General features: G+C 37.8%; 1 protein-coding gene across 1 annotated transcript in view; it reads right to left on the bottom strand.

Moving 5' to 3' along the window:
* Nucleotides 1-21,301, bottom strand: part of UTRN (utrophin) — a 359,477-nt gene that overhangs the window by 260,522 nt on the left and 77,654 nt on the right. The window contains exons 23-37 of the mRNA XM_059833258.1: nucleotides 17,521-17,634; nucleotides 16,528-16,683; nucleotides 15,399-15,569; nucleotides 12,993-13,172; nucleotides 12,178-12,312; nucleotides 11,543-11,692; nucleotides 9,966-10,127; nucleotides 9,488-9,616; nucleotides 8,839-9,012; nucleotides 8,086-8,241; nucleotides 6,406-6,576; nucleotides 4,314-4,493; nucleotides 1,649-1,777; nucleotides 1,349-1,519; nucleotides 627-776 (exon numbers count right to left, since the gene is read on the bottom strand). Coding sequence (XP_059689241.1) covers nucleotides 627-776; nucleotides 1,349-1,519; nucleotides 1,649-1,777; nucleotides 4,314-4,493; nucleotides 6,406-6,576; nucleotides 8,086-8,241; nucleotides 8,839-9,012; nucleotides 9,488-9,616; nucleotides 9,966-10,127; nucleotides 11,543-11,692; nucleotides 12,178-12,312; nucleotides 12,993-13,172; nucleotides 15,399-15,569; nucleotides 16,528-16,683; nucleotides 17,521-17,634 — 2,328 coding nt within the window. The remainder of the gene's footprint in view (nucleotides 1-626; nucleotides 777-1,348; nucleotides 1,520-1,648; nucleotides 1,778-4,313; nucleotides 4,494-6,405; nucleotides 6,577-8,085; nucleotides 8,242-8,838; nucleotides 9,013-9,487; nucleotides 9,617-9,965; nucleotides 10,128-11,542; nucleotides 11,693-12,177; nucleotides 12,313-12,992; nucleotides 13,173-15,398; nucleotides 15,570-16,527; nucleotides 16,684-17,520; nucleotides 17,635-21,301) is intronic.

The following is a 21,301-nucleotide window of genomic DNA, read 5'->3' as shown; positions in this document are numbered from 1 at the left end:
GATAAATTTTGTTCCAAGTTTTTATTTGGACTTGCTATGAGCCATATTACAACACTCTCATTTGCACCTCATCTCACAAGCATCCACTGACCTGACCTAGCACCGTGATTCAATATATCATACGAGTTTTAAATTTGAAGTGAAAAAAGTATCTACCCAACGCAATAGATTAGAGGCCTAAAATTTCCAAATAATGCAGCTGAGACTTTTGCTATGTAAGTAATTATTTCAACATAAGTTCAGACAATTAGATATGAAGAAAAAAAAAGTTTTGCACCCTATCACTTTTACAGCAAGGATTACTTATAAACAGCTACTTTGAGTAGAAGAGAAAAGAAAAATGACAATCAAAGTTCACTACCTAAATTATATAAAACCACGATGAAAATACAGACTGATGTATGATTAGTTACTCTCAATGCACCAGACAAGAGGCAGCAGCTGTGGGAGAAGTATGGAAAAATTGTGCAGTGTTTCCAACAACCTAGTAATTCCCTTCATTTTCTACTCCTGTCTTAAAAAGATTTTCTCAGAAGAATTCAGCCTCGAAGTCTGGAGGAATGTAACACATGGACAAAACAGAAAGGGAGTGAGTCAGTTATTTAATTCTTCCATTGCTTACAAACCTTTTCATCTTCCCCACTCAACTCCAGATGCTTTTCCACAACTTTTAACATATTCTGTATGTCATTCTCAAATTTTTCCAGGTCTGGAAAAGCTATTCTGACTTCGTGGGGCTCTGACATGACAGGATGTCGTTCTTGTCCAACAAGCATCTGTAAAACAAAATAAAACCTTGTTGAAGCTAAAAATTTAGTCTGAGCTGTCACACACAGTTTAATGATTTAAACCAATTCTCCATGAACAGGCATACCAGTTTGTAAAACCATCAGATATAAGCATAAAAAAAATTGCAGGAGCTGTCTGATCTAACACTTATCGAGTTAGCTTGGACACAGTGTTGGTAGGTACTACCAAGCTTCTACCTTCAAACTTCAATCCGAGCATTTTGGCCTCAAAACAAACAAAAAACCTCCATTCACATTAGCTTATGGTGTTGTTCTATAGTTCATATAAATATGTACTGCAATATATACATTTTTCTGAATCTTTATAACACAGTTATTTGTAACTTTTCCCTTGCAACTCAAGTTGTCACCTGCTACTCAGGCGAAAAAAGCAGTTGGTCTAAAATCAGTATGTCCATTTTTCACATATAAATATCTACACTTAGAGAATTAAAAGCAGCAAAGTGCTGTTCTAACACAAAGATCTATCCCCTAAAGCTATTTGTCATCATTTTGGCATAGCCCCCCCCAAGCATGTTTTGAGGCTCACTCATCCTCACCTTGGCGCTTTTGATGTGCTGAGAGACCTTCTCAAAGTTACGGTTCAGTTCTGCCAGTTTGGGTTCAACAAGTTCACGGCATGACACCCCCCGACCATTCATTAGGATGATAGCCTGATCACGCACATTATCGACTCGAAGACTAACATCATCTAATTCAGATGTTAAGCGCTATGAAGTTAAAGAAAATGCAAATGGTTACCCCAGGAAAAGAAAAGATATTAAAAAAATACAGGCATCAAACCTGACATGACTTCATTTAGAATCCAGAAATAGTTATTTGACAGCAACTTTTCCTACCTTCACAATTTCCTCCTTTTTGCTTGCTGATTTTTTCTCAATCTCATCCAGCAAGGCTTCAGCCTGATATAACCAAGTACTTATGTGGGCAACATTTTCATCAAAAATTTCCAGCTGGCTCTGATGATTCTGGAAAAAGATGAAAGAATGTATCAATGTGAGAAATATAAAAAAATCTACAAAAAAACCCAACACAAACACCAAAACCACCCACGCAAAAAAACCACACACCAAAAAAAACCCAAACCCCTACCAAAACCACCATTATGAGTAAAAAGGAGATCCATGGAATAAAGTGTTATGGATACACCTTGCAAAGGAACACTGAAAATTAGATTGTACCTTTCAGCTTCAATAAGTATTTACAAGAATTCAGTTTTCATTCTAGACCATTCAGTATTATTGTTCCTAATTCATAGAAAGGGAAACAGAAATAGCTGAGGTGGATTATCCAACTAAAGGCAGACAATGTATTACAACATTACAGCCAGACCACAACATCTCAGTCAATCAAAAAAACCCACTATTTTTTCAGTTATAACCAACAGTATGCATTATGTATAGTTGTTGGGTTTTCTTAATTGAAAGAGGATTACACCAAAACCTACAAATAGTCAAATTTTAATAGTTTACTGATTACATTAAAATATTTCTTCCTCTTAAGAAAAGTCACCACATTGTAGACATGTTAATTAGGTCTGCTTTCATATGTAGTCAGAAATTGTAACATTAGGTGCCACATTCAGAAACAATACATTATTCTGTGTGACAAAACAAAGCTATCAGATTCAGAGAAGTACCATCCTGCTTAAACATAGAGCTTCTTACCCAAAAAAAGGGTAGCTAAGCTTTGATCTTTTAGACTAACAAAAGAAAGGGAGGGAAGGAAAGGGAGAGAAGGCCTATGGTTGCTCCCTATATCAACACCAAGAAACTCACATCTTCACCTAGCAAAAGAACAGTTTAACCTAACAAAGTCAGCACAAGGACAATACTCATCACCAGACATGAACATAATTTAGAAGGTTTTTCGTTGTGGATCATCCTTAGAGCATTTACAAATAAGGGTAAACTACTTGACTACTCCTAACATGGACATCACTGGATCATGAAACAAACAGTATGACCTGCAACAGGCACTGGACAGGATACACAGGGCTCACCATCTAGGTATACACCAAAGTGTCCACAATTTCAGCCAATTGTCAGGGGCTTCTGAAGGTGGATTGTCATAACTAGGTGAACAACACAAATACCTTAATTATCTGAAAATATCAGCATACTAGCATCAGTTGTAGACTGTTTCATGTCCATTTAGCAAAAGTTGCAGCTTTAGGCTGCATAAGATGCTTAGTCTTCCATTTACTTAGCCAAACAGACACTGTTGGCCTCAACTCTGAGTTGGCATATTCAAACACTTGTAGTTATGAGCTATCCAAAAAACACAATAGGCTGACAGAGGGTCCCAAGTGCTTTGCTCAACACTACTAGGAAGTTATCAATTGTCCATTAAACAGCCATCATCCAGGTCCTGAGGAAATCTATCAACACAAAAAAGCCCTGTTCATGCTGAAGATGGCACAAAGATTTCTTTCAGGCTGAATAAAGAGTAATACACACAGTAGCCTCATGGAAACCAATCCTTTTGGGCTAGTTCCTTTTGTTTTCTACTTATACTAATAAATTCATGAGCTTATAGAAAGTTACATAGAAAACACAAGATCCAACTTCTGGGCTCTAATTAACCTGTTATGAAACAAACAACACTTCCATACAATGACAGGAAAAAAACCACCAGGTTAATCTGCAGAATCAAATACTACCAGTTAATGAGTAAATCCACTAGCAGTCTTATGAATGCTTCTATGCCTCATAACTCACTCAGTCTATGTGCAATGATAGATGCCCCCTTTCAGCATAGTTTAGAAAGTTACTTCTTTGCACTAGGGTAGCAAGAATTGTATTAAGAGCTAAATAACAAGTGGACACAAAAGGCTAGCACTATTGATGCAGCAAAAGAGAAAGCAATAAAACATTAACAGGGAAGAGGTACAAGGAGATAAATTTGTAAATAAGGCCAAAAGATTAAAAATGTAATGTGATGGCACATAAGGGGGCAAGAAAGGAAAGATAAAGAGATTAAAACAACAGATGTGTGAAAGGTGTTCACTAAGCATATGCTGGATTTTCTACAGAAAAGACGTGTTACACCCCAAAGTCTAGGGAGAGTAAGAACCCAGAAGAAAGAGACAGGCAAAAGAAAAAAGTTAAACCTATTTTTATTCTCCACAACTAAGCAGATTATTCCCACTAGGTCAAGTCTGCCTGGATATTTACATAGTTTCATCACTCTCACATCCAGATTCTGGATTTTCATCTCCTACCCACTGAGCAATAGCCACTGCTACCAAACACATGGCACCAATGCCTATCAGCACATCTAAAACACTTGCAAAGAGTTTCCCACCTTCCTCATTGTATATAACCTCATGACGACTCACCTCTCCAGCTACAGAGTAACCAGGTATCTATTCTACATTCCTTTAAGTCCATGAGGCACCATGGAAGCATCACGTCACAGCAAAGCTAGACTAGTAAAAACTACAACTGCTCCAAGGGTGTAGAGGGAGAACCACCCTGAATATTTCTCACATGTGCAACTTACCAACAAGGTGTCACACCAGTCCTCAGTCCAGGTCCGAACTCTGCTCCAGCCAGCATTAAGGACACACAGCTTCTCCTCCAGGGAAGTCTCACTCCCTTCCACCAGAGCCTGGAGTGCGGTGCAGCTTTCGGTGATGCTCTTTAGATCAGCTTTCCTCCTCTCCAGCTCTCTCAGCACATTCTGAAACAAGAGGAACCATTAACACTGCACACTGCTCCCAATCACAAGGGCAAGGGAGCCAGCTTTTTACCTCCACAAGAAACAAAAAATAACATAGATGATCTTCACTTGAAAAAAATCAAACCAAGCAGAATCACCTTCTGTTTATACTCATTCTCTGTGGATAGTGATATCTCTTTTTGGGGAGAGAGAGCAAGAGTACAATGCATCTAAGTGTCCTGAATAGCTTAGCTTGAGACCTTTCTGTTTTGTTGTTTTATAATATCTTCACAGTTCCTTTTCATTACGTAGGTAAAGCAAATGCATCACATTACAGGTCCAGTTTTAAAAAGTTCTTTTCTGCACTGTCAAGCGCCACAGAGAGCACGATTTTCAAGAGACACTTTGGATTTCTCTGTATCTTTTCCTATTAAAGTACTTTTACAGTTGGCAATGAGAAAAGTAGTAGGCCAAGGCTGAATTTTTTTTTTTCCCAGAACCACCAATCATTACTGCATATGTTCAATTCACTTGCTACATATTACAGAAGCCCTATTGTTATATTACCTATACGTAGATATGTAAATATGTATCTTTAGTGCTAATATTTTTTCCAAGTCATCTCTGATTTTAAATAGTTTTTTTAAATCAAAAAGAAAAAAAAAAAAATCAACTTCTTTGAAAGAGTTCATACTGACATACAAATTAAGCATATGAATATCAGTATATGGTTTCCATGTGGAAAATAGCACCTCTTGCCATACAAGATTACTGATTATTATTGATAACATCTGGCTATTTAGAAAGCTTTTTGATGTTATTGTACAGTGTGTGGAAGAATGCAGTTAATGACAACTAGTGTCTGAAGCTCCTTGAACATCTTATTATCTGTGAAGTAAATAATTTATTAATCCATCATAACTTATTATATTAGAGCAAGAAACAAATACTCAAGTCACTACATTTTAAAATTGCCTCTAGAAAAACCTTAAGACAGTAAGGACAACTTTGCCTGCAACATACAGGGCTTGTCCTCCTGGTGATGCAGCATAAGAGTTCATGAACTATTTGCGTTGCTTACAAATGTATAGTAAGTATACCTCAATAAGTATTTACAAGCTTGTTTGGAAAGAAATCTTAGGTATACTGCCACAGCAGAAATGTAGTGCTAATAATTGCTAATCCTGAGTGAAATGGGTGAGAATAGGTTATAATGAGAATTTTTTGTAATTTTGTAAGCTTTCAAGTTTTAAGATTGTACACACGCCTATTCCAAAAGTAAAAGGTGACAGAAAACAACAACTGGAAAGATCAGTATTGCTGAACTGTATCAACTGACACTTGTTGCTAACTCCAACTATTACATATACAAGTTTCTATAGCATGAAAAATAGATACTTTGCTTCAGAATAATTATAACACATTTGCCTGCTTCCATGAAAAGTTCCACTTTATAGATGAAAGAAAATAAGGAATTACAGGAGCTTTTTGTTTTGCAAAGTCACAATTTTGAAGACAAAGCTGTTTCGATGAAAAGTTACAAACTCAGTTTTTCATTAAAAATGACAATGAACTTTCAGTTTGCTCTACTAGTAAAATAATTGGTCCAGCCCAAAATTATATGTGCTGATAATTAACAATTTTATGCTTATGAACAGTGTTAGTGAAACAGTAAGTCACTTAAATACCTAGTAATACCAAATATGTAGTAATACCTTTAATATTTCACTGGCCATTTAGGTTTGAGGCAAGATGCCCAAGATGAAACAGATCAGACTCAGTAAGGTACTGAATATGATCTACCGAATCTACTAAAATTTCACGATGTAAGAGATTTAGGAACAAGTTGCAGGGATTTAAATTCACAGTCACTTCTATATAGTATTGCCATAATTTTAAAAATTTATTCTGCAGATATTTAGAGCATGCTTACTTTGGCCCAGGCAATTTCTGAATCTAGATCAGAAAGCAAGCTCTCTGAAGTGGACTTCTGCACGAGCTCAGCCTCAGTGGTAGCTAGCCACTCTGACAAAGAGGCAGCCTCTTTCCTCATTTTGCGTGCCAGCTGGGATGCTCTTTCGAGGTCTTGCTTTCCTTCTGTCACCTACAAAAAATTAAAAAAGGAAAAAAGAAAACAAAATTAGATTTTAAAAGACAGCAAAAACGAAAGTGCTAGCCAGCTAAAATATCCATCTGAATATAAAAAAATCCTTGCATCTTAAGACTGTCTTGCATTAAAGAAGGACCCTGTAAAGAGAAATAGTTTATAAATATCTGCAGCTTACTATACAAAGCAGAATATATAAAATTAGAATAATTTTAAATTAAGATACACTTAAAGGAGACAAAGAAACCTGCGTACCAATTTTCTTTATAGCTAGTAATCACCAAATTGATGTTTAAACTTTGTTTATTATGATCCTTTAACTGAAACTCAAGGGGATATAGAATCCAATCAGTCACTCACATAGGTAAAATTCAGTGCCTTTTTGTATTTTGATAGACCTGCTAGCAGAAAGCTGTAAAGAAAATTTTCATTGAAAATCTAGTCTGCCCTTGAAAACATCTCACTAAAGTGAACATGAAATTTGATGTTTGCTGCAGTATAATCAATTCTATTTCACACTGGCTACACAATTAGTCTGGTCAAACTTTAACACAGACTTGAGAATAAATCCAACCAGAATCAACTGACATTTCGCAAAATTGCCCTCTGTCTCAGCTTAGTGTTTGCATGTATTTATTCAAAATAATACGCTCTTTGAAGAGCTAAAAAATAAATTCAGACACAAAACCCAAAACATTATACTGCAAATAACTCTGCCTTCCTATCCTTTCCCAGTTTCTTGTCCACACCTTTGTGAACGTTCTCCACTTCACAACAATAAAGTATTTCCGAGGGCCCATTTCAAGATATTCCAGCAATGTAATCTGGACATTTACCCACAGCTTCATTCACAGAGCACTGAACAGGCATGAATCCGTTTGGACTTCTGTCTTAATTTAGGTAAGAAAAAGAATCCCTTATTTCCCTCCTGCCCCCTAAGGGTTTAACCATTTTTAAACACTTCACTTAGGTAAATAACTATTCAATTACTAATAAAATTACTCAAATCAATATTTAATGCAGTTCATGGGAAATACAGATTTGCCTGCATTTTCTATTTCATACTGAGAACAACCCTTTAGATGGATTACAATTAGAAACCATCATGACAACCCCTAAAAAAAAATTGACTCAAACTTCCCATATGACAACCTGATAGTAAATTATCTTGCAGGCTGGCTTACAGACAAGAGAAGGTACAACAGTGCTCAAAGACTTTAACGAACAGCAAGTCCGCTTTGCCAGAATGACGAAAGCTCTGTGAGCCTTCCTTTCTTCAAGGCTACCTCCCCTTTGGGAACACTCTGTGAGCACAGGGGTCTTGCACAACTACAGGACTGTTATGTGTAATCTTTAATCTCTCAACTGATTGCTCCAGGATGTAGCAACTAGCCTATACAGTTATCAGCTTCAGAATTAAACTTAAAACAGCATCTCACATCAAAACAAGAAAGAAGGGAATTTATGTGCAGACAAATGTTCATATGTACATTTGGTTTTTCTTACCTGTGCCCCCAAGTCATTGTAAAGAAATTTCAAAGCTGTTAGTTGTTCATCCATCCCTTTGGGATTATCCGTCTGTTGTTTCTGTACAATTTGCCTTCCTGTCTTGATGACAGTTTCAACCTCCAATTTCACCTCACTGAGGGTCTTATACAGTTTCTAAAAAACACAAATATGCATATTGGTGATCAATTCATAATGCAAATTTTCAGACTTTGCTTAATTTGAGGACCTGATCATCACATTGCACTTAAACTCTGAGCTATGGATTAAGAGCACTGTCTGCCAAGAAGATTTCAAGCTCCTGATGTTCCATATTTTATTCTAGTTTTAATTTTCACCCAAAAAAAGAATTATTCCAATAATTTAGCTGCATTTACACCATAACATCAGTGCATGTGGCAAGGCTAACATTGTGATCTGTACTTGACCTTACATATAGTACTTGCTTTGTTCAAATACTAAGAACCAAGCAAACTTGCCCCTGGAGTGATGCTTCTCCATAACATGAGGATGAGCCAGGAAAGGGAGTTTTTATGAACTCAGCTGTTCCACCACATCTGTGATCAACAATCCACTACTTTTATGTCCACATTTTCACCCAGAAAAATCAATTGTTCTGTTGGCGTTTTGCAGAGAGTTGTAACAGTTCCGTCAGGACTTTAAGCAAAATTTCCTCAGGAGAGAGTTTAGGCAAGAAGAATCACACAAGAAACAAACACCCCCAAGCATGAGTTAAGAACATTGCATACTTACCATGCACCTGTCCAGGTGAGCTTGAATTACATCTGGGTCAGTATCCTTCACATCCAGGACATGAAGTTCTGCTTTTACACCATCCAACACCCGCTTGCAATCCAACATGCGTTGCTCAAAATTGGCTGGTTTCTGGAAAAGCTGGTACTTTGTAGATACTTCACGCAGTTTTCTCTGTTTTAATGAAAATTATGTTAAGAGATTGTTTTAAATTAATATCTGCACTTCAAAAAATAACATCTAAGGCATCTGCCCCCACAGATTCTAACTCACCTCTCATGCCACCACAACTCAGCATACATGGCAACACTATTTGCCAAGCCAAATTCCATCACCTATTCCTAATCTCCACCTGAGGTGCAAGAGAGCTATAATTCTGTACCATACACTTTCAAAATATCCATTCTAATAAAATACAGAGACTTTCTGACTTTCAGCATTTATCCCACGATACTTATGAAGTTTAAACTTCCTTATTCAATGCATCTCGTGCTTCTTGTTTCACAATGAAAGCATATAAAAGCATGTACTATTTACTTTTAAGGTTCAGTTGACTGCACCAAGCAATTTACAGGCTGACAACAGCAGTGTGTAATTGAAAACCAGAAGCTCTTCACATTTAAGTTCTTAGTGTAACTCTCATTTTTACCTGCAAAGCATCCAGCTGAGTTCCACCACGGGGAGACCTGCATTCAGGAGAAGCAGGAGGGAAGGAGCGAGTACTTTTCTTGAGCTCCTCTAAGGTGGATTCATGAGCTGTAATCTCAGCTTGAATTTTCTGCCACATCATAGAAACAGGAAAATATGTTAGAAAATTGCTTGCAGAGAGGGGAAGAAGAACTTGCTTGCCACCTACTACCCACCAGAAGTAAATCCATTCTGTAAAAGTTAAACACTACCAGGTTTATTTTAAATATTCTGGCTCTGGTAACAGCTTGCTAAATTGAAAGCTGTTAAGATTGTTATTCAACACAACCTTCTTAGGAAAACAATCCAGATTACAAAATATATCACCTAGTACATCAGCACAGGACTGAAATGAAGCCTTCATGAATTACTAAGTTTAGGCTGAGCACTATCATGAGATATTTCAAAATGTTTTATAGTAAAAAGCTGTACTGGAATACCTGGGCCTCCTGGGGCATCTGAAAGGCATCTACCCTATCAGTCAGGTAAGATGTCAGCTGTCTATCCAGCTCCGCTAAGTTTTCCTGCAAGACCTGCAACATGTGATCGGTTTCTCGCATGGTCTGAAGCTGCTGTTCCAAGGCAATCTGCCGGCTCACTGCCTGAGTGGGACAGAAAGGTAAGACAACACAGAGCAGTAATTCAACATGAATTATATTAAACTTTCTCAAAACAAGGTGGGGGACACCCGAAAAATCCTATGCTAGGAGGACTGCCTAAAAAGAGCAAAAGCAAGCCCTAGAAGGCAGCAATTTTTGAAGCCTGCTGTGCTTCATACCAGTAACTGACAAACAGTGGCAAAGAAGGAGAACTCTACTGCTAGATGTACAGGATAGTGAAAACAGGTCTCTCTTATCATCTCAGGAAGGAAGTATTCTCTTAAAGACATACCAGTTTCAAAAACTAACTATTCAATGGGAATCAGGGACTTTGTAATATACTACAGATCAATATTGTTTGATGTGTAAACTTGTACATTTTCTTTCAAAACAATAAACTCTGTCTTTCTGTTACAGTGTGAAAACAAGAGATGCATAGTTCCTCCTCTCCATTGCCTCTCCCTTTAACAGCAAAACTTCCAAGTTCATCCCAAATGTCACTATTTGCATGGGAACACAAATTCCCCACTATCAACACATGCACAGACCAGTGGGTGCGTACATACACACAAAAGTTGTCAACAGCCCAGCACGTCAGCGTGGCAGCTGCCAAAGCAGACAGTTTTTATATGGCAATAAAGTACTGTTTTAACAGAAAAAACAACAGTGAATGCTAATTTAAATGATGGCACATAGCCCCCAGCTGAGGGCACTGTATTCATGTTGCTCACTGTAATAAAGATGAATTGAAATTCCCTCTATGACTACACTTTGGCAGTGACAGAAAAAAACTCCCATTCTACAGTTTTGCAGGGGCCTGTATTACCAGGACACAGAACACAAGTTACAAGTTTATGCAACCTGAAATACAGCCAGTCTTCCTCTACTTATTAAATCTAGAAAAGATTAGTTTAAAGTATGCAAGAGAAAGGGGACAACAAAACAGATGGGGAATTAGAAGAATCTTTTCCTTCTGTTCTTTATTTCAGTGACTTCTTCCTAGCTATTTCAAAGAATGAAAATGTCACTTATTCACGTTCCTCATTTTTACAATTGGTGAGCAGCTCACCAGTATTTAAGGCAATAGGAAGGGAATATTAACCTCAGTTATTGAACTGTCCCCCTTGAGATTGGAATTGCCTTTTTTTCAAAATTACATGGAAAAATACTAGGGTGTCCCTGCAGTGCAAGGGCGTGCAAATGTGCACAACAAAACCTGACTCAAGTCGGGGTGGGGGGAAAGCATCTTGTTCTTAGGGCAATATTCCAAATTGAAAACAGCTGACAACATTGTGAAGGTTTTTTCTCTTTTCCTGTATTGCAGCCCTGTATCTATGAATTCAGCTATGTAATAGGAATCATTTCAGACCACTGAGCTGAAAAACCCAGTCTACTTCAACCCTGACCCAAATTCTTACCAAGTGGCTCAATTCCTCATAGCGGGCATTGAAAGCCTCCAATTTTTCGCTGATGATATCATCAAGAATCCCTCCATCAATCAGTGTCTGCCCAAGTTCCCGAATCTGGGTTCGATTATCAGCTGGATGACGCAGGACTGATTCCAGGGACTAATTAGCAGAGAAAGTTTTAAAGGTCAAGACACTGAATTTTACTGCATTTTCAGAGGTGGAAATCTGGCTGCAGGTCTTGAGAGTGCTCTAAAAGCATGAATTAGTTATGGCTTAATCCATGATGGCACAAGGCAAATACAGTGGTCATTTTGCTTTAGATAATTAAATTTCACAGGAGTTCTTGCCTATTCACATCATTTCATACTATAATGCTGGAAGGAATTAATCAATTTACACAGGACAAGAGAGAACATAGAATTTTATCATGGTACCAAGTATGGTACAATCACGTACAGCAAAATTCAGCTTTTGGTGGAGGATCTTGCAAATATCCATTCCAGATTCAGAGTAACATGTTCATTTAACCTGAAGAATCAGAATATTCAACACATATTTCAGTAGTCTACTGAAGTATAGAGTTTATGGGTTTTTAAAACAGAGCTATCTGAAAAGTTACCAGTCCAATAGAACGACTACTATACCTCAAGAGCATCATTGACAGCATCCAACTTATCAGGCAGATTTTCTGTCATTTGCACCCTTTCTTCCAGATTGTTTAGCCAAGCTGTTTCTAAATCAAGATACTGAAGCAGCTCAATCCAACAGGACCACACCTCCTAGGAGCAACATAAAAAACATAAATTAGCCTAGAATGCCAGGCATAGCTCATATATCCTATAAGCAGCTTAAAGAAATTAGATCGAGACATTCACCTAAAATAGACAAGTAGAAAATATTCAAAAACATGCCATGGCAGAGTAAGTTCGAGACAGAAAAACCTGCAACTATAGCAGCAAGATAAAAAAAAAATACGCAAAATACACACAGAAGTCTCTAAACTCATGCTAAAGTTATCACTGACATCCAGATTCTTGTAACAATTTAAGAATGTAACAAAACGCATCCACTCTTCTTGAAAGATAGGCCATACACAACCTACCCCAAACTATAATCAAGATGTTCTAATTATCATCAGAGATTACAGGTTGAAATACGGTAAGTTTCTTTTTGTCATTTTGGAAGACGCACAGATAGATAACAGAGCTATAAGACAAGGTTACCTATTTGCACAAGTGTTGATTACAACATAGATCATAAAAGCTAAGTTAGATGGCATCTCATGGATACCAAGGATGTCATCTCAAAGTGAAAGTAATCTTGGAAAGGAGCCACAGCAAAATGCGTTTATGCTGAAGCTACTGGATTCAGTGACAAAATTGGACATTTTCAGTGTTCTTCTCCATTCCTCTTATGCCACCTGCCTCCATCTTACTAAGCTAAGAGCTATCATTCTTACCTCCAAAGTGTGGCATTTCCCCCGGATGCGATTGCACAGTAGCTGGTAGTTCTCCAGCACAACATTCAGCTCGGTCGCCAGGTCCTGACCGCTAGACGGCACTTTGGCGGCCAACATCTTGATGTTGTCTTTGAGAATCTTCACCCGCACCTCTTTCTGCAACACATCCTCCTTCGCTCTCTGCCCAAAGAAATGTATTACACAATCAGCCATACGGTCAGCTACTCACCACTGAAACCAAAGATCAGCAGTTTAACCTGGGAAATGTTGCTGCCAAAGTACTCTTAGGTCTGAGCACAACAAAATATGACACTAACTTGCATGGAATTCATATTATGTTAGTAAGCATTGAATAATCCTATTTTATTAAACATACAGACATATTTACCACTTACGGTTTGTTCATTAAAAATCCATGACTCAAAGCAAAAAATATTAAGTTCAGTGCTATTTGTACACTAGCATACAGAGATGAAAAAGAGAAATGAACCAAAAAAAAAAGAAATAGAGGTTTGCTAAAAACAAGCATATTGGGGAGAAAAAGGTAGGTAGAATTTTTAGAAGTTATGAGTCTTGGAGCTCAGTAACTATTTCCCAAAGTTATCCAGAAAAGATGACGTAATTACCGATGACACGTGCAACTTCAAAGTTGCGACCTCTCCCACAGGTGTTAGGTGCTCTAGAGGAACATGCAAAAGGAAAACCAGGAGAATTCCTTCAACCCAACTGCACTCAGAGGAGCTTGGTAACAAATATACAGGATAAGCACAGTACAACTCCCAACACACAGGCCTGGAGAAGTCGTATTACCAGTTGTCAAATTTTGCTCTAACCAGAATTCAGGAAGCAGGGTAGCTGGAAGACAGATCATACAGACCAGTCCAAGCCTGTCTCTGTTTAGACAACTAGAAGGCTCCAGAAATAGAGGCTGTCCCATACCTCTTTCTTTTCAGGTTTCAAGGACAGTTTTATGAAGTTGAAGTACCTCTGATACATAAGGCACTGCACTTTATGGTAGAATTCAGTACATGACAGCATTATTGTTGCACATATTGTTCAAGATGCCTTCTAAATGTAAGGCAATCAAAAAAAATGCCAGTTAATGGAAGGGCAAAGAATGGAAAGTCTGGGGAACATACTATTTTATGGCAGGATTATCAAAAACCACCTAGCCTCATCTTAAACCTACTCCTTCAAATGTCAGCAGGAGTTCCACTCTTTTTTCAAATGAGAGCAGAATGAGGCAAGCTCAAGAGTTTTTCAAAACCTTATGCAAAAATGCTCCTGGTCAAATATACAGAAAACGTCCTTTCCCAGTCCTAAAAGTAGTGCCAGCATAATATTCTTACTGCAAATGAAAGAGGATATGCAAGCATTACAGTAAGCTTACTGACTCACTGACATATCCGCCAAATTTAAAAATACAGGGTATAATCTGGATTTGACAAAGGTAAACGTGCTCAAAGTCTCTCAGATTTGCCAATGAAAAGAGAGTTCTTTCTTTTGTTGGCTTGTGTTCAGCAGGCTGTCAGACTGATCTCAAATGGCTTCAAAGGACATGAATATATTAAAACACTTGTTAAAGACTGCTTCAGAAAGCCCTTTCAAAAGGAAGGATTCAAAACTTCAAATAGATTTGTCAAAGCACTTGTAAGGGAGAAAAAATTATTTTATGCACCATCAAGTAACAGTGTACTGGATACTTATTTAAATAATGGGCATACAAGTCAATACATTTGTGAAAATATGCCTGAACTCTCACATTTAAAGCAGAGAGCTTTTTTATTGTTTACTCTGTAACATACATCCAAGAAAATTATCTATTCAACTGGTAATTTATAATGAGACAAAAATAGCTCCTTCCTCTCCATTTTTTTGGCCACCAGTCCCAAAATTAGAGAAGCAGGGACCAGCATCACTGTTTGCAACAGATAAGGAACACAATCTTACAACAGAACTGTTTTAAACTGCTTTTCTAAATATGGAGTTACTATATATAGGGGACAAGAAACTGAAGCCCAACAGCTAGAAACAGAATAATATGTTTTCACAGCTGCTAATTTAGACAGGTATAATATCACCTTTCCTTTCTTTCTCAAGTTTGATCTCAAGTTTCCATAGTCTTAGTGTTTAATATGCTATACATAACAAGCCTGGCTCAACAGCTGGGCAAGCTGCTATTCATTATGAAATCCCTACCCCTCATGGCCAAATAGAACATCTGTTTTTATAGTTTGTGCTTTAAAAACAAAAATTCCACAAAGCAAAGCTGAAAAATACCACTAATCTTGTCATGACCTGAGCTCCTTTCCACATAGATAATAATTCCACAGAAGGTCAACCCCCAAAGCCATTAAGTTTTGTTTCTCTTTAATCAGGTCTCTACAATGAACTGGTATTCCTGACCTTCATTTCTTCCACTGCATTCTCTAGCTCTTCAGGGGACTTGTATTCAAAATCTTTCTCCAAATATTCTTCTTCAGCTTGGGTCATCCATTCTTGCATCTCTGCCAAATCCTTCTTCAGATTTACAGCTTTTTCCTGACTTTCAGACAGGCGATTTTTCTGACTAACGATCTAGAATCCAAGGTGGAGAAAGAAACAGCAGTTTTGTTACTCAAATGTCCTTGTATATGTGAAAAACCACAAGTCTTTGTTAAAAGATTTTACTATCAAAACATTTTCAGGCCTTTTTAATTAACAAAAGACTTTTACACACACACACACTCATGATCCCTTGTTAGCAGGTCAACAAAATCTAGAGGTGAGCGAAAGAGGAAAATGACCTTTTTTACCTCATTGCCTGTAAACTGGTAACAATCCCTGGAAAAAGTCAGATGGAAAAAAAAAAAACACCCTTCTGATCACAAGTACCATATAGTTAGATACATCTTTATACAGAGCACTAAAACACCCTTCAGGCCTCGCTTCTTTCCCCAGCCCAGGCAATCTGGATTCTATATCAACAGCAAGGTTCTCCAACACAGATCATCGCCAGGTATTGTAACTAAAGAAGCATGTTTCTACAGACAGCAGAAAGCTTCCACCCAAAAGAAACAACCAAACATGCCAGACTGAAGTGGTAGCCTATTTATAGCCATTTATTTTTTAAAGCTGCTTGGAAGCCAGCAGAAATTACACAGGGACAGAATAATATTCCAAATTTCAGGAACAAGAGAACGAAAAGGTCAGACTTGCCTCCCACCCACCCCAGAAAGAGCAGCATGAGGCAAAGTGAACAGATTAATTTATAGTTACAAACAGTTAAAGAGTTCCCTGTGCTTCTTCCAGTTAGGTACTGAGAAGTGCATGTATTCAAACAAAACTACTGTTGCACAGGTACCCCCTAACATACTTGCGCTTCCCAAAGATTCACTGGGCCAAGTTGGATTTCAGCCACTCTGACAGCAGAACAAGTAAAACATACTTGTCCCACTGTTTCACTGCTTCACGTCTTCACCATCCTACCAATACCACACAACCGAACAAACAGCTGCAGTAACAAGCAAGCACTAGCAACGTATGGAGAACTCACCTGTTTGCTCAGTTTCTCCCACTGAGTCTGGCAGTCTACTAGCCTAGACTTTGCCCAAGTATTTATGCTTGCAATAGGCTGAGCTCTTAAAGCAGACTCTACTTCTTTCATCTCTTTCAGTGATGGTTCAATCGTTTCCATTTCATTGACAAACACCTGAGCACACATCAGAGAAAATGAATGTTCTTCTCTAGCAAGACATTACATAAATGTATAGGTTACCAATAATTTTGTAATTTTTAATTATTCCAGAGGAACTTTAATTAAAAAAAAAGGAGATTGATGCTGTGTTCAATACCAGACTGTTTAAAACAATCCTTCAGTGGCCCAAACCATCAGAACAATGCAACTGAAAAACAAAATACTGTTTGCACTGTGTATGGCAAGCTTTCTCACATGCCAAATGTCAACACCGGAACAATGCAAGTTTGAAGATTATGTGCACTAAATACCCTGTTGTTTCTGGCATACCTCAGACTTGTATTCTTCTCCTGGAAACAAATATTTGAAGGTACACTGTAATTACTTACTATAATATTAAATTCTACCTATTTGTGATCATTATGTGCCACTAGCTAGGAAGGAATCTTACGTCTAAAACACATACAATTCCTAAACCCTAGGAGTTTCATCAGAGTTATTTGCTTGGTATTTTTATTGCCCTTGGGAGATTAATGCAGAAAGCACTTTTCACTCACAGATTCAATTCCCTAATCAGAAAATTGGGAAAAATACATAAACATTTTCAGAGGAAATAATGTCAGCTTGTAGATGAGTATTTGTAAATACCGTGAAGACCTTTGAAAAGTACAAAGTGTTACGGCTACACGCAAGGAACAAATTAAAATGTGCCCTGAAGAAAGATAAGACAATTTTTCTGGCAGGCTTTATGGAATATGCCATGGACAATATTTAATAATACAAGCAAAATAATAAAGAAAATATGCTAGTCATTATTTATTTTAAAAGATTCCTTAAAAGAGTAAAACTCACTGTGCACTGGTTAAGTTGTCTTTGAAGTCCTTCAGTATCTCCTTGAACAGCCTTTTCTGTCATTAAGAAGTCTTTCACACCATCCATCCACTTCTGAATGACCTTTGAATCAGCCTAAATCAAATATAGTAATGAAGATTTGATACAATGCCATGATGAAGAATGTATGGCTGTTGCATTTCAACTTCTAGCAGTGTCAAAAGAATATTCTACAAACTGCTACCATTGCCTTGGTTTTGAATCAGATCACCTTTGGTTTAATTTTTGGGTTTGGTTGTTGTTTTTTTTCCCCCCCTCAATTTCTCTGTTCTCAAAGTTATATGAAAATTGAACTCACAATACTGATATTCTCCCATCCATGCCACAGCACAGTTTAATCAACACTGCGCTGCTCCAGGCTATCTATCACACAGAAACACAGGATCAAGTAGGGAGGCAAGCATGGCTTCAAGAAGTATGTGGTCACCCTTGACATGAAGGACCTGGCTGAAGGCTGGGATAGCATTGCCCTGATGACACCTTCCACCACACTCATTCAAGAGACATATTGCACTCTATGGGAAAGAGAGGGCCCTATAGAAACATGTGGGGAGAAGAGGAGGGTGTAATGCTAAAACATACTTGACAGGTAGAAGCTATGCTGAGAAAGCCATTCACCTTACAGAGAAACACAGGCGTAAAAGGAAAATACCACAGAGGATTAGACTAACCACTTCAAAAAAATCTAGCTGTTTGAGGCTAATAGCAGGTGCTGTACTCACTACAGCAATGCACAGGAGAAATAAGTAAATACATACACAATTTCAGAGTTATCTGACCTAACATTCGGCAGTTGCCTTATATCCTGCGATGAGGTAGGTGGGGAGGGAGACAGGAGGGTTTATCATCTCCTTCCCATGCAATTGTGGATGTTCCAAATCACCCTTACAAACAAAACCACCACAGACTTAGAGCAGGGAGAAAGTTTTTCCTCATCCTGGTTCAACTGAGTTGTGATTGTCATTTTTTAATAATACACTTGGACTTCTTTTAATCAACATTTTTTGACTGTTTGGTTGAGTTTTTTAATAGATGGCATCTTTTTAATCTGACACAATCATCACCACAGAGCACTGTTATTGAGAAGGTGAGTCAAAGCTCATCAGCTTCACCTTCTACTCTGCATGTCACCAAGGAAAAAAGCACACACTTTGTTTCCTTAAAAACCTTGCAATAACAGTTCTTTCAAGATCAATACGTTACACGCTGTTTCTCAAAAAAATGTCTGCATTAATGAAAACCCATTAGACTAAGATCATGTTTATTTTTAGGCCAGTGCTACCATTAGAGGTCAAAGTCATGACATTTTCTTCATTCCTTTTCCATTTGGGGGGAATTTCCTGCAGCTGATGAGCCTGAAAATCATTTTCCAAAAAACAAACCCCAGGAGGCTTAACAGTGAACCATGGCTTAATGTAAAAAAAATACATATTTATAAAGACTGCCATTTGACAAGGCATTTTAGCATATACCTAATTTAGCTTGCTTACAGTAAGCTACTTACATAAGTAGCTGAAGTGAATTAAAATGTGTGCCTAACTTTGTGAGTAATCCCATTAAATAACTTGCTGAATCACAAGCTAAATCTACAGAAGTTTAATGAAGTAAATGCTCCTGCACTGCACAGGTAGATGATTGCCAATGGTCAAATACCCAGTGTAGGCTGTTGATGTACAAGAGCTCACAATTTTTAGACATGAACTAAAACACTGCATCAGTTTCTAAAATTTATTCCAGGCAGGAACAAAGATCAAATGTGCTGAATTTTAACTTTTTCACTCGTAGAAAAACCACATGATATACAGCCATGCGGTAGATTTAAAAGAACTGAAGGTGATACATAATCAAAGACACAGCAAACCACACATTATTAGAGGTATGATAACAGAGAATACAAGATACAGAAATTTTTTTCTAGAAAATACAAGATGCAAAACTGATAAAGTGAGCCTTGTCTACTCTTCCCATCACATGACTCTTACAGACAGTCTCACAGTGAAACACAGATCATGTCACTAATGCACATGTTGTCAGCTTGGGGGAGCCTCTGTCACATCACAAATCACAGAAGGGCCACCTGAGCTGCAGGACCCATAGGCAGATCTGCCACTGACTTGCTCATCAGCCTAACAAGGACATTTTAAGCACTGTTCACCTGTCTGCTCACTGTTAAAATAAGAGTACTTCTGCTCAGTTTCTTTTCAAAAACCTAAACGTGAGGAGCAATTTTGGGAAATGCCAGTTTTTAAAGAGTAATTAGGAAAAAAAAAAGAAACATCAAAATAAACCAATACTTGTGTGTAGTTGCACATGCCCACACATTGTCCAAGGCTTGCTATTCACTTACTCTGTTTTGTCTTTTCTCCCCCATTTTTTTTTTTTTTTTTCCTTTAATAGCCAGACACTTCATCTCCTCTCTCAACCAAGGAGATACTGCCCAGCCATTCTCCAAACTAATCTTGTGTCTCTGGTATGACATCTCTAGTACTGACACATTCAGTGTCTGCACCAGGACCATATACCCAGTCTCCTGTACCGATCTTTTGTGCAGTGCAAGTTCTGTCCTGATCTGTCCAATGCCATCCACAACATTATTCAACTTGATCCACATTCTCATACAGTGCTAGACTACAAAAGTCTCTGTATAGATTAGTACCACTCCTTCAAAAGGAAAAAAAAATAAATCAGAGAATATAAATATATGAATGTCCATCCACTGACAGCTTTATGAAACATGTAGAAAACACAGGAACTGTGTACTTAATTCAGTTCAAGAGAAAACACCCCCCACTGTAAGCCCCATATTTCTACAGATAGCACCACTACATATTTCTTCCATTTTCAATTTATTAAATAAATTACATCATAGTTTCTTCTGCTTTAATTCCTTTTTCAGCTTCTGTACTTCCTTTTAAGGTAACAGGAAAGTTATAGGGGGCCACACAGCTTTTATCCTTATGCTTCAGGTAATACAGTCTAACAATATTACACAACAGTGTTACATAAAAGAAATACACATTTTTCCTCTGAAAACCTGCAGTTCCTTCTTCCGTTCATAGGTTCGTTTGTGGCTTCCATTTACAGGTTCACTAGCCTAGATTGGACTACCACACCTATGCTATTCATACACACACATCCCACACACACTGCTAGGAGTAGCTCAAGTCCTGAAACAAATTAGCGAGTAACACTTTATGAGCAGGAGCAAGTTTTTCCCTCCAGCCTTTTTCCCCCAAGTAAAACTTTTCATGGGAGCATGAGTGTGCACTCTGCTCTTAATTGTCATTTAGTTACAATCTGTTACCCCTACTATGACTTCTTCCAGGTTAGCGGTTTTAAAAAAAAAGACTTGAGTCTTTTACTACTTCTGAACCATAATCAGCAACGGCTTGTCCAACTTTCACTGTAACATTGTGCAAGTCAACAACATGGCCTTACTAATATAAATTTCAGTTTAAACACGCATCTATACTTGAGTAGTCATTAAAGATCCCGTCTGGCTTAAAATAAAAAAACCCACACTTAATTTGAAGTTTGCTCTTTTATTTGATAGTGGATTCAGTTTTCTGCTTCAGAGGGAAAGGAGAGCAAGACTGAAAGAAACTTTTGGGGAAAAGTGGTGGTGTGCATGCATGGCACGAATGTTCTGAAAAGGGTGCACGCAGCAAGTTGCTTATGCATATAAATTGTGTGATACATACTCTGTTAAATGGAAAGGAATGTAAGTAATTCCACACATTAA

The sequence above is a fragment of the Gavia stellata genome, chromosome 2 (genome assembly GCF_030936135.1).
Source record: "Gavia stellata isolate bGavSte3 chromosome 2, bGavSte3.hap2, whole genome shotgun sequence".
NCBI classification, from domain to species: Eukaryota; Metazoa; Chordata; class Aves; order Gaviiformes; family Gaviidae; genus Gavia; species Gavia stellata.
This window is presented reverse-complemented; position numbering and strand designations above follow the sequence as displayed.